Genomic DNA, 14,027 nt, shown 5'->3' on the forward strand with positions numbered 1-14,027 from the left:
TTTTATTAACAATCAGCTGTTCTTGTATCTCAAGTAGGAAACAACTCCTTGAACTAAGATCAAAGAGTTTGATCGGAGAAATTTCTCCAGTCAAAGTTGATCATAGTTCAGTGCGAATTGATCCCAGAATAACGTTTATACTTTACAAATGTATGAGTTTTGCATGAACCGAGATCAATTTCGTCTCTGATCTAAGATCAAACGGTTTATACAATCGGCCCTAAGAGAATTAGGACTTAACGACAGCATCAATAGGCGGATGCAAGCCACCTTGCACAATACCACAGCCAGAGTAAAGTTTAGAGGACAACTCTCGGAGAGTTTCGCCATTAAAACGGGTAAGACAAGAAGATGGCATCTCATGCATATTATCTAACTGCGTTCTGGAAAAGATCATTAAAGAGTGGATGAGATTCCTTCCAGAGAACACTGGATTACGGATGGGGATTAAAGCCGACAACCTAAGGATACCATGCCTAGCCTTTGCAGACGATCTGACTTTATTGGCAAATGACATACAGGAGGCTACTACTCAGCTCCAAACACTGCACTCAATAGTGGCTAAAACGGGTCTTTTGATCAACATAGGAAAGACCGAGTTTGTTACTAACATCAAAGATGCCCCTGGAATGATGAGAGTCAGTGATAATATCTACATCAAGAGAGTCAAAACTGTAAAGTACCTTGGGGAATGGTTCTCAGAGGACCTCAGCGAAACAATGGCTCTTGAACACAGGAGACTCAAACTAGATAAGGCTTACCATGCCTGTAGAAAACTAAATACGTCAAAAAATCTGTTGATGAATGTCAAACTAAGACACTACAATGCAGTAATCAGACCTTCAATCCTCTATGCAGCAGAGTGTCTATATTTAACTAAGAAGACCCCACTAAGAGCCCTCGAGGTAAAAGAAAGAAAGTTCCTGAGGCGGATAGTGGGACCAAGAATTTTACCAGATGGAAGGAGATGGTATCAACGAAATTGTGAGCTATATAAACACCAAGAAAATCTCATAGATGGCATCAGAAGAAGGCGACTGGCTTTTTACAGACACCTATCCAGAATGGACTCAAATTGGTTATTCCATAAGATCTTCAAGGCTGCTAACAAGGGCAAAGTTACTGGATTCGTGTGGATGAAGCAAGTGGAGAAGGACCTTCCAGAACTCCATATAAATCAAAATGACATAGCTGATCGGAGCAACTATCATACAACTCTTAGAACTAAATCCTTTGTAACATCCCTTACAGAAGTTACCCTCAGACCAAAAGACGAGACCAGGAAATGGTCTCAGGAATGTAAGATTGAATGTAGCCGGAAAATGAAGGACTACTGGGCCATCAGAAAAGCTCGAGGTACCAACAAGAAAACAGCTGCCAAACTAACCGCTAAGAGCACCAATTGTGGCAAACAACGACGATGACATCAAGAAACAGCTAAAACACAAGCACCGTGGTCCATAGATAGCCCTAACGGGAAAAAAATAAAAAACAATAAAATAATAATAATAATATCTTTCTACTTTAGTTATTGTCCACGTTTCTCTTCCATACATTATTTACAGTAGAGTCTTAAAAACAACCTTTCTCTGTTATAGATATCTGTATTTAAAGTTATCAAGTTCCTGTTCTTAAGAAAGGCTTTCCTTGTTTAATAATAATGTTATTTGCTTTGCGTCCCACTAACTACTCTTTTACGGTTTTCGGAGATGCCGAGGTGCCGGAATTTAGTCCCGTGGGAGTTCTTTTACGTGCCAGTAAATCTACCGACACGAGGTTGACGTATTTGAGCACCTTCAACTACCACCGGACTGAGCCAGGATTGAACCTGCCAAGTTGGGCTCAGAAGGGCAGCGCCTCATCCGTCTGAGCCACTCAGCCCGGCTTTCCTTGTTTGAACTAGTTGGTATTTTGGTGGCACTTTACTTATGAGGGTGCATGGATAAGAATGAGAAAGTTGTTTAGAAATGATGTGAAGTGATACCTGAAATAGCATAGAGAAGTGATCTTGCTAGGGATCCACCAATCCACCCTTAGAATTAGCCTTACTGATATAGAAAAATTAAGATGAAACCTTAGCTCGGGGGCCAATGATGTAGATGTTAGGTCCCTTTAAACAACAATTATCATCATCATCATCATCAACTGTTTTGTGATCCTATTGACCAGAGCGGTTTTCTTTTGCCTCCGTACTTGAAATGATCTACCCGTTCCACTTTTGTACGACTGACGTGACATTTAATCCTCTTAGGACTCTTCCCAGCCGACATCACTTTCATATTGTTCTGTTTGCACCTATTTTCAAGTTCCAAGATATTAGACTGCAGGCTTTTAGCTGTCTGCCGTTAAGAGCAAGTCGTCGGCTTAGACCAAACTGCTTACTAAACTCCGTACGGCTCTACTTCTAAATTGACGTTTTAGCAGATTTTGGCTCTGTCTGGTGGTTATGCGCTGAAGCATAGACATCCAACCAATCCCAAGCTGCCATTCATATCGATTTATATCGGCAGAGCACGATCTCGAAACCTAGTTGCCAACTCTAATATTTACATTCGCCACGTGGTTAACCTATCTCGCTCAGCGTGTTTGGTATTCGGTACGGTTCGCGATCTTTTGTATTTTCCTTCAATATTTAGTGTGTTTTTCACATTGTTGGATGGTTCCAGTGACTCTGAGATCAGTAGAGTGTTCCCTTTGTAGGCCATAACCTCCTTTCTGTCCCGGCCATTAGCCGTTAGTAATGTGTTATTTCCTCATTCTCTTTTATTGTTAATAATATATTCTCTTTTAGTGCCAGACATTGTTAGAAAGTGTAGTTCTTGTGAATTTGTTTTCAATCCATATTCATTCGTTTTTCTGAGTACTGTATTACAATTTACAAGGGCTGTTTACCGCGGTCATACTGCATCAGCTGTTCTCGCAGGCGTAGTGCGCTGGCAACAGAGGGAAGGCGATGCTCATTTGTTTTGCGAAACTTCAATTTAGAAGTAAGGCCGTGCGGAGTATATATTTTCACATAACTGAACCTCTCCTCTAACTTTATACCTTTCTGTAGATGATCCATGAAAACTGTGAAGAACAGTGGTGAAAGGTTGCATCCGTGTCTCACTTCGTAAGTACCTATCTGCTATCAATTCTCACCATGGCTAGTATTGTATCCCTTGCTACTCTGTGTATAGACCTGCGAAACATAAATGTCTATTCTTCTCGTAGCATTTTGCACAAAATGACTAACAGATGGCTGGACAACAACACGTCAGAGACCCGTGAATGGTATAAAAGGAGCTGTCGTGAAAGAGGGCATCAGGTGACGTTACCAGAAAAGGCACTGTTAGTGAAGCTTTATTTACTTTATTTTGGTGTCGATAAAACCCCATGTCATGCCAATCATGTGTGTCAATTATTACCTGTCTACCTCCAAAATCACAATATTGTAAGCATATTATACCTCCAATATTCCGTGAAGTATTACCTCGTCAAATGTTAACGAACTTTTGGGTCACTCTGTAAATAATATCAACCATAATTTATAGTTTAACAGAGGAACAACATTGTAGGACACTTCAACCACTGGCTGAAAGAAAAACAGCAAAGGGACTGACGCGTGACCGACTGAGGGTTATTGATAAGAGGTGTGGTCGCAGAGGATTGTGGAGGTGTTATGCTAGTTCCCAGAGACTTGCAAACTGAACTCTGAAGGACATTATTTCTTTTTCTGAATGTTGATGTCTGAATCTTGTTTAGTCTGTAATTGCACAGTGTTAAGAGCTATGTTGTGGTTCAAGGTCCTGACCGTGCGCAGTACGAGCTGGTCCTGAGACATGCCGACCAGCTCATCACCCGGGCCCAGGTGGCTGTACTTAAACTGGCGCTCTCTCTCCACACCTACTCGCCCAAAGTGGAGATGTACGCGCAGATGGCCTCAGAACGCGGGCTGCCGGCCACGGCTTGTCCCATCGCGGCGGACGTCGGAGGACGGCTCACGTGCGACGTCGGGGAAATGGAGCGCATCATCGACGAGACAAAGGTAATTGACGTGCATGTCCGTCCCCGCGTGCTCTTGTTCTCCGAAAAATTTCACTGTAGCCCAGAATGCCACTCGGACTCAGTTTTCATGTCAGATTTCAGTTTGAGGTTCAAGTTTCTGTGCAACAAACTATTGGAACTATTGGTGTAGCAGATGTGCTGAGATAAGTCATTAATGTTTGCCTGGATGAGGGGTCTGGTAGAGTTGGACCAACATTAACTTGTATCAAGTTTAATGGTAATAATTAGTCGGGCAGCCTTGCATATGAATGGTAGAAATATACCAATAATTCTATTTCAAAGTTACATAAAACACAGAAATTGGGATTTTGACAACACTATTTGACACTCTACAAACCTATTTTACTTAAGTGTTTTGTAGTGCTAGTTGTAGCTCTTGGCATGTGCATGTTTACAATTTTATCCACCCCTAATATGGTTCCCCAGATCTTGAAGTATGCAAGTGGGCATGCCTCTCACAGTTAACGGCTTGTTGTGATGATCTGTGGACCTATGCAACATTTCATATTTTAGGCCTTTACGTTTAGTTTCCTTCTGTCTGTGATATTAGTGCAAATAGAGAGTCCTTCTTCTGCTTCAAGCAATCATACCTTCATGATTATTTTATCATTTTGATAGTCATGTTCATAATTTACTAGTTGATACGGTTGTTTGGCACCTGAAGACAGTCACGACAGTCATTTAAAAGAATAAAAAAAGTGATTAATATAAGTAATGTAAAGGAATGAACAAGTAACTGAGAAGAATTAAATTTACGTAGCTGGTTCGGTAAGTGTGGTAATACAGACTCGCAGGTGATGTCATACCGAAGTAGGTTTTGCCGACGGAAATGTGAGGAAACTCTGATATCTACAGGGACATCAGGACCTCAAAACGAACCTCTGATGTTGTGAACAGGCATCGTATCAGTGCTGTCAGCTGAATGCATCAGTTACTGCAGTGCTGCCACTGACAGATCCTGGACAGACATGCTATGGATTGATATCGATCCTCACGGACCAGGATTGGAAGAGGATTCAAGAATCCACCTTATCGTGACATATACATTTAACCCTGATTTCTTCCTTGCCTTCTTCTGCCATAAAACAAGTACGTAGACAAGGAGTATGTACAATACAGGAATTGCATTCATACTGATAAAGATGTCATCAGTAGGGTAAGTAACAGTTGGGCAGAGTGACAGGCAACAGCAGGGGTTCTCTGTGATAGAAATGTACCACCCCATCTAAAAGACAAAATATACAAGAAAAAGGTTAACAGAAAGATTGTTGAAATGAGGATGCCACAACGAGCTCGTGGTGTGACCAGGCTGTTACCTATCTGAGAAATATTAAAAGAAAGCCAACTCAGATGGTTTGATCGTACTGAAATGAAGAGTAAGTAGCTCACCTTGATGGTGAAACAGGAATTCAGGAAATAGTGGAAGAGCGCAATCCCTCATGATGTAGGCGTTGCATCAGTTGATTGTAATTGTGGTGATTATTGTTTTAAGATTAAGTTTATGCAAGTAGGAGATGGAAGATCTCAGTGGTTTAACCCTCGAAGCGGTAGCTGACGATAGATCATCAGGTGTACTTTAAAAGTAAATACGGCTAGAAGAAGTTGTGAATATTTCTGTCAGATGGCAGCATTCATCAGGCATGTTGGAATGTGGAGTGTTTCGGTGTTAAATACGTCCATTTACGTACGATATCTTTGAATCAAATGAAGGTCGCAATTCGTACAGCTTTGAAACACGTGTTGATTTTGTTGTGACATGCTTTCGTTGTTTAATGTGTGTTATGCACACATGGCGGCTGCATTTTCAGATTTAAATGATGAAGATTCATGGTGAATGTTTTGGTGTATTTTATATGCATATCCTGTGAATAATACATGCGTCAGAGTGACATACATCAGGTACTGCAAATGTGTGGTGCACACCTACAAGTTAGAGCTATTTCAACTACCAGTTTAAGGGTTAAAACAAGACGAGTGTCCAACAAGTGAGTCCTCTTTCCCCACTGCTCTTCATTTCACTCATGGGTACTGTTATAAAGGAACTCAAAGGAATAGATAAGGATGATGCTGATGATGTTGCCATTTGGGGAGAAACTGAGAGAGATGTTCAGAGGAGATGGAAGTTTAAAGAATATAAGTTAACTGTGAGTAAGAGCAAAACAGTTAGCAGGACAAACACACCTTGTAACCTCACTGTTGAGGGAGAGAAGATTGAATGCCTTGAAATATCAAGTGACAGAAATGTTGAACAGGGTGTAAAAAGGATCCAACTTCTTCCATCAAGTGCAGGGCAAGGGAGTTCCTCAAATGGCTAAACAGACTCTGTTTAAGACTTATCCCCTGCCCATCATGACATGTAGTGTGGAGAGTTGAGAGAAATAAGTCGACTGCAAGTTTGTGAAATGTAGTTCCTTAGATCAGCCGTACAGAAAACAAGGAAGGACAGAATTAGCAATGACCAGATACGAAGAGACCTGCAGGTCAGCCTGACCATGGAAGATAGACTGAAGTGGCTAGGACACGTCAAGCGGATGCAATCGACTCTAATTCCAAGGCAGCATTTTGAGAAGATTGTTCTGGGACAAAGATCGATTGGGCGCCGTAGAAAAAGTTGGTTAGACCCGATAAGAGAAGAAACGTGGGATGCCCTAGAGAGAGAAGCAGCATACCAAGACCGTAACATCATTCTAAAACATCCTACCCATGATGATTGTTTTGAGAGGAACTATAGCAGGGCAACCCTCTTCCGTTGCGTGTTACCGTCTAAATTGAACTGGGACCGATGATGAGAGAGCCTGTGGAGATTGTCTGTGTCCTGTTTCCACACTAAAGTTGCATGTTTGAACCTTGCAGGCAAGCGAGGCCCCCGCCCGAGCTGAGATCTTCAGTATAGACCACCACTATCCAGGCTCCCAGAACAACAGCGTGGTGGTTGTGCTGTACGGGGAACTGGGCACTTCGGAGTTTGCTGGCTTCCACGAGGTGCTGAAGAGACGCGCTTTAGCGGGCGATGTTGACTACGTGCTGAGACACTACGTCAAGGTGAGTCCCACTGTCAAGTTATAGAGACTATGTGATAAAGTTGACATGGATTATTTAAAATTGAAAAACCACTGCTTTTATATTTTCTCAAAAAGATCAGTTTTTTTATCAGAAAGGACGGATTTTTATGTAAAGTCAAAGTGTGAAATATGTATACAAAAATTTAGTAAATATCAATGAAATATATACTATTTATAAAATATGTAATAGCATTAATGCACTAAATTTATAAAAATGTTCATGTTTTCTTTTATTATGACTTAATGTTATAATATGAGACAATAAAATTGTTTTAAACACCTACCCCTGTGGGTGGAGGGCACAGACGAAGAATACACTCACGGTATCCCGTGTCTGTCGGGGCTACCGAGGGATGGTTGAATTAGAGCCATGAAACTACTTGTGATTAGTACCATCACGCGGGGAACATCACGGTCGCCTTTACTTGCGAGTAGTACCACTATGTTAGGTACACAAAAGGTTTGTGATTAGTACCAGCAGAGAGTGGTTCACTGTGGATTTACAGTAACTGTGGTTAGTACCACTATATGAGCGACACTGTTGGCCTCTGTTGCCTTTGATTAGTATCACTGTGTGAGAAACACCACGGTTCGGGGTATTGCCTGTGATTAGTATCACTGTGTGAGAAACACCACGGTTCAGGGTATTGCCTGTGATTAGTATCTCTGTGTGAGAAACACCACGGTTCGGGGTATTGCCTGTGATTAGTATCACTGTGTGAGGAACACCACGGTTCGGGGTATTGCCTGTGATTAGTATCACTGTGTGAGAAACACCACGGTTCAGGGTATTGCCTGTGATTAGTATCACTGTGTGAGAAACACCACGGTTCGGGGTATTGCCTGTGATTAGTATCACTGTGTGAGGAACACCACGGTTCGGGGTATTGCCTGTGATTAGTATCACTGTGTGAGAAACACCACGGTTCAGGGTATTGCCTGTGATTAGTATCACTGTGTGAGGAACACCACGGTTCAGGGTATTGCCTGTGATTAGTATCACTGTGTGAGAAACACCACGGTTCGGGGTATTGCCTGTGATTAGTATCACTGTGTGAGGAACACCACGGTTCGGGGTATTGCCTGTGATTAGTATCACTGTGTGAGAAACACCACGGTTCAGGGTATTGCCTGTGATTAGTATCACTGTGTGAGAAACACCACGGTTCGGGGTATTGCCTGTGATTAGTATCACTGTGTGAGGAACACCACGGTTCGGGGTATTGCCTGTGATTAGTATCACTGTGTGAGAAACACCACGGTTCAGGGTATTGCCTGTGATTAGTATCACTGTGTGAGGAACACCACGGTTCAGGGTATTGCCTGTGATTAGTATCACTGTGTGAGAAACACCACGGTTCGGGGTATTGCCTGTGATTAGTATCACTGTGTGAGGAACACCACGGTTCGGGGTATTGCCTGTGATTAGTATCACTGTGTGAGAAACACCACGGTTCGGGGTATTGCCTGTGATTAGTATCACTGTGTGAGAAACACCACGGTTCGGGGCGTTGCCTGTGATTAGTATCACTGTGTGAGAAACACCACGGTTCGGGGTATTGCCTGTGATTAGTATCACTGTGTGAGAAACACCACGGTTCGGGGTATTGCCTGTGATTAGTATCACTGTGTGAGGAACACCACGGTTCAGGGTATTGCCTGTGATTAGTATCACTGTGTGAGAAACACCACGGTTCGGGGCGTTGCCTGTGATTAGTATCACTGTGTGAGAAACACCACGGTCCGGGGCGTTGCCTGTGATTAGTATCACTGTGTGAGGAACACCATAGGTTTGTGTTGCTTGTCCGTAGTTCCACAATGTGTGGAACATCATGAGTCTATGCTACTTTTGATTCGTTCTGCTGCATGAGAAATACCATGGTTCTACTTTACTAGCAACAAGTACCATTATGAGTGGCCTTTAACCGGATTTTGGATTCCTTTAGACAACAAGCATCATTGATTTAGGACTGTGTTTTGGAAGCAATCCCTTTAGTCACTATACACTATTGTTTTAAAATCCGTTGATTATTTTAAATTCATATTCATCCATTCATTCTTCATTATCACGTTTTGAATTCTGGTCTGTGTATGAGTTTTTTACTTTTAAATTGTCTTTACATTTCGTATCATTAGGGGCGATGTTACTCTCCTTTAAACAAACATCATCATGTTTTAAATACCTCCATATTTTATGTGGAAGTCATCGGTGTTGCTTTAGATAATTTATATAGTCTACTGTTTTTTAATTTTGACACCGGGCGAGTTGGCTGCGCGCGGCGGTGAGCTTGCATCCGGGAGATAGCGAGTTCGAATCCCACTGTCGGCAGCCCTCAAGATGGTTTCCCATTTTCACACCAGGCAAGTGCTGGGGCTGTACCTTAATTAAGGCCATGGCCGCTTCCTTCCAACTCCTAGGCCTTTCCTATCCCATCGTCGCCATAAGACCTATCTGTGTCGGTGCGACGTAAAGTTACTAGCACCAACTCCTAGGCCTTTCCTATCGCATCGTCGCCATAAGACCTATCTGTGTCGGTGCGACGTAAAGTTACTAGCAGGAAAAAGAAAAAAGAAAGCATGATCCAGATGGAGCCAGAGCTTATCTTCATCTGTAGAAGGTGACGCTAGCAGTTCATGCTCTGTATGTTCCATATAATTTAATACGTATCCTTGATAACGACTGTCATGATTCTCCAAGTTTCCATTAATGTGGGAGGAAATTTCATACACCTTTAGTTTCTCAAAGTTATCTGTCTTTGGTAATGTATATAGGAAATTGGAACACCCTCTCCCCATAAAACTTCCCATTTTATCACACTATCACTATCAAAAATATTGTACTCGATAGTTGACTGATACTTTGGCATGAAATGAATTATCTTACTCTGTTGCACAAACGAAGTCATCTCAATGGGCGTGTTACTTCGTACCTGCAGTTCATCTGTGAGGATGATGAAATTAGTCATCCTGAGCTTTGGCTTATGAATGCGATAGCCTAGACAGCGCGGCACGATGTGCTTTATAACACTTAAAATTTCGTCGTCTAACATAGCCATCAAGCCGATGGTTAATGGCAGTGTCAATATTTTGTCCCGTGACTGTTGGGTAAATGTGAACGTGATGTGCTTAAATGGGAGAGACCGTTCTACCGGTGATTCAATCTCCCTGGGAATTATACCTGCCTGTCCCGAATTGCCTGTACCTCCAGTAGATCCAGTTTCTTTTCACCTGTTCTTCAGCGTTGCCCTCTTCAGGTGATCGTTTCAGAGTAAAAGTTCCACCCGATTTCAACATTGTGAGGTCCTAAGGATTTAAATGACCCAATCAGCAAATTGGTTCGGTGTAATTTGTTTCACACATGAAAAAGGTACGTGTAAATTGTATTTCACCATGCGATTAGCCAAGCCTTCCTCGTCGCGTTTACCTAAGTAACCTTTACCCAGAAATTCGGAATTGCTTGACATTAACACAGGTGTGGGAAGCGAATCATGTTTTGATGAATATTTTTTGGAAATCTGAATTGATGCACTAGCAAGAACAGATTTCATATCCTCACAAGTAGATTCGACCAAAAATGGGTCTTTGATTACAATAACAGATTTATTGAGAAAATTTTCAAAAGCAAACCTACACTAGAGGCATAACCAGTCATGAAGTGTGCGGCAATGCTCTGCACTATAAAACTCTTTCCAGTGTTACTTGGTCCATAGAGAAAGAGCGAGTTAATCTTTGGTTGTTCCTCATTAATGGCCGGTTTCTGGAACGTGAGATATCGAACCTACAGCGGTATCGAATGGTTAACTTGTGTTTTGGCATTGCACGAACGTAAGATACAGCTATCGGTTCGACAAATCGCTTGCTAACTTAGAGGGCCCTGAGCAGGAGATATCTATTTGTTAACTTGGTGGGCGCGTGCGCAGTACTTCAGTATCAGCAGCTAACATTGTGTTTGTTAAAATTTTCTATGGCATTCTCATCTTCTTCCGACGAAAAAATTGTAGAAATGGTCAACATTCTAGAAATATTCTAATGAAGTATACAGTAGTGAAAACGAATTCAAAGACAGATTGAGGCTAAACAAATACACTGTCATAGGTTTGGTAGAGGTTACAGGTGACAATTTGCGTCCTGTGACGAATAATAATTATTTTCCATTTTCCATTATCCCCTGTTGATCAGTTATTAATTACGATACCCTTTAAGATTCAGTACTACTGAATCTTATCGTATTTGTATCTGTGACTGCATTCGTGGCCATAAAAGCACTGGTACCAGTAACTGAGTTTAACAGATACTTACACATTTATTGTAGTAGGCCTACTTACATTGGCAGTGAGCATATACTTTTATCGTGGGATTGTTTTTAATTAACGATATTACATTACAAGGAACTAACAGGTTATATAATTAAGTTAATTACCCGATATATATCGTTATGCTGTGATCAAACACTGTTCATATTTTGTAATAACAGGAAAGATATACGGTATACTTATAAGGCTCAGTGCAAACTGGATTGCGCGTGACGTGTCACTGGTGTGCATATTTCATTAGAAATCCTCAAACAATGTCAAATTCTTCTGACAGTCCTTAAATACCACGAAACTGACACCCACGTCTGCAAGAACTAGTTGAATACCCATTTCTCGCTGCTTGGTAAAGATGGGACAAGAGGAGCTGCACAGAAAGCTCAAATACGATGCATTACTTGTGCGCATGCGCCTGACATTCTAGGGAAGACATCTAATGCACAAAAACAAAGCAGTACTAGGGGTGGCATCTAGTGTGTATTTATGAAACTTGATCAACGAGCCAATAGTTGACAGTTCGATAAGTTAGCTGTTGTTCCACTGTGCAACGCAGCGAAGATTTATCGAGTCGACAGCTCTAACAAAGCAATAGCTATCGGAAAGATATGTCACCATTCCAGAAACCGGGCATAAGAATTGTTGTTACAAAAGGAATAAAACCGGTGGGGTCTTATGAAAGGTAGATATTCTTAAAGAGTTACTATGTCTTGTTTAAAGGTCAGTGAAACTATGTTTCATTCCACTAAGTTCCAGGATAGACTGGTTTGAAGAAAGAAAGGAACTCCCTCTCGCTGGTGCCTTGTGTTACCTGCTATGCTATGAAAATTATAAACTATGATTATGAAATGACCTTTGCATCGCTGATAACTTGACTCTCCCTACCTTTCATTTTAACATTTATCGTTACCGTGAAAGCTCTGTGATAGAAGGATGGTGTTTTTTATCCCCAGGAGCGACCGAACAAGAGAGTGCGGCTGTCAGGCTATGGCGTGGAGTTGCAGATAAAATCTACAGAGTACAAAGTGCAGGACGACACTCAGGTGCGAGGGGACGGAGCTGCAGATAGTTCCGAGGAGGCTGACATGGACGAGGAGGTAGAGGGCTTCCACTTCAACAAGCTCAAGTATGTCGTTTACAACGGGAACTTGTCATATGAGGCATCAGTTTTAATTAGTTGTTAAGAAAATGCAACTATACTTTAAGGTACTTTTTCCCTAGTTTAATAATGTGGTATGTTACAGTCTATTGTGTGTTCAAGCTGTATTTTTACTCTCGTGAGTCTGTAGATTGACGAGCTGATGAAGTAAGGTGCGCCTTACAGAGGCTGGAGTTGAGTGTTTCGAGGTGTTTGCTTCAGAATGCTGTACCCCGACAAGGCGGAGGACCTGGACAAGCTGAGGCTGCACCTGCTGGAGTCGAGCAGCGAGCTGGCCCCGCTCAAGGTGTGGCAGGTGCAGGAGCTGAGTCTGCAGGCAGCGCAGCGCATCATGAGTGCTCCGGCGGAGGAGGCGCTCAAGATGCTCACCAACATTGCCCAGAACTTCCCGCTCCAGGTGTGTCAAGCAAGGTCTATTAATAGCACTCCAGCTCAAATTATGCAGTATATGGCTGTAATTCGCTTGATAGTGTCATGTTATGTTCTCATTAAGGCTGGTCCCCACTGGTTAACATTTAACAACAACATGTTAAATGTTACAAGTATTAAAGCCAGACTGAGTGGCTCAGACAGTAGAGGCGCTGGCCTTCTGACCCCAACTTGGCAGGTTCGATCCTGGCTCAGTCCGGCGGTATTTGAAGGTGCTCAAATACGTCAGCCTCGTGTCGGTAGATTTACTGGCACGTAAAAGAACTTCTGTGGCACAAAATTCCGGCACCTCAGCGTCTCCGAAAACCATAAAAGAGTAGTTAGTGGTACGTAAAGCAAATAACATTATTTTTAAAAGTATTAACCCTCAGCGGACGACTGTCGGGCATTTGATGTAGATGTCGATTCCCATAGGGAATCTGAAATATTTGTCCCGAATGAGTAAATTTATAATACCAATATAAATGGACCGTTATTGGACCACGCAGTGGCCTCGACAGTATGCACTAGCCAGCGTCTTGGTAGGTGTGCTAGGTACCAACTGATGAGCCCAACCTGCACACAGGGGCGAAACGCTGGCAGCCAGGAATGAGTTAGCTGGAAAATTTATAATGTCCAATAATGGACCATTTATATTGGTATTGTCGGGCATTTCCCGACATCCCAGTCTCCTGTTCTGTACGTATGTCGGGATATACCCGCCGGCTGTTTCCGCGGTAAATATATACGCGTGTGAAGCAATTATGCGTGCTGCTGCTATCTATAGTTATTGTATAGAAACTTTAGGAATGTCACAGCCTTCTAGATGCGTTAAAACTTTGTTTCCGAGTTTTACAGGTGAATAAAGAACGAGCTGTTGTTTACATTAGTCAGCGGTGCGCAGACAGGGTAATGCTACTTCGTCTGATATAGCTCGTTTCTTACGTTAAATTGGCAGCAGTAATGACGAATTATCAGTTATGGACAGTGAGTTCGGTGTTTCTGAGAGCGATGACGATAATTCTAGAGAAATGGAAGTAGTTG

The 14,027-nt window shown here is 42.2% G+C and overlaps 1 protein-coding gene across 2 annotated transcripts in view; it reads left to right on the plus strand.

The window, feature by feature from the left end:
• Positions 1-14,027, plus strand: part of Uggt (UDP-glucose-glycoprotein glucosyltransferase) — a 106,986-nt gene that overhangs the window by 6,107 nt on the left and 86,852 nt on the right. For both annotated transcript variants that reach the window (XM_067158275.2, XM_067158276.2), the window contains 4 exons: positions 3,786-4,027; positions 6,901-7,089; positions 12,370-12,542; positions 12,777-12,972. In XM_067158275.2, coding sequence (XP_067014376.2) covers positions 3,786-4,027; positions 6,901-7,089; positions 12,370-12,542; positions 12,777-12,972 — 800 coding nt within the window. The remainder of the gene's footprint in view (positions 1-3,785; positions 4,028-6,900; positions 7,090-12,369; positions 12,543-12,776; positions 12,973-14,027) is intronic.

The sequence above is a fragment of the Anabrus simplex genome, chromosome 14 (assembly GCF_040414725.1).
Source record: "Anabrus simplex isolate iqAnaSimp1 chromosome 14, ASM4041472v1, whole genome shotgun sequence".
Classification (NCBI taxonomy): Eukaryota; Metazoa; Arthropoda; class Insecta; order Orthoptera; family Tettigoniidae; genus Anabrus; species Anabrus simplex.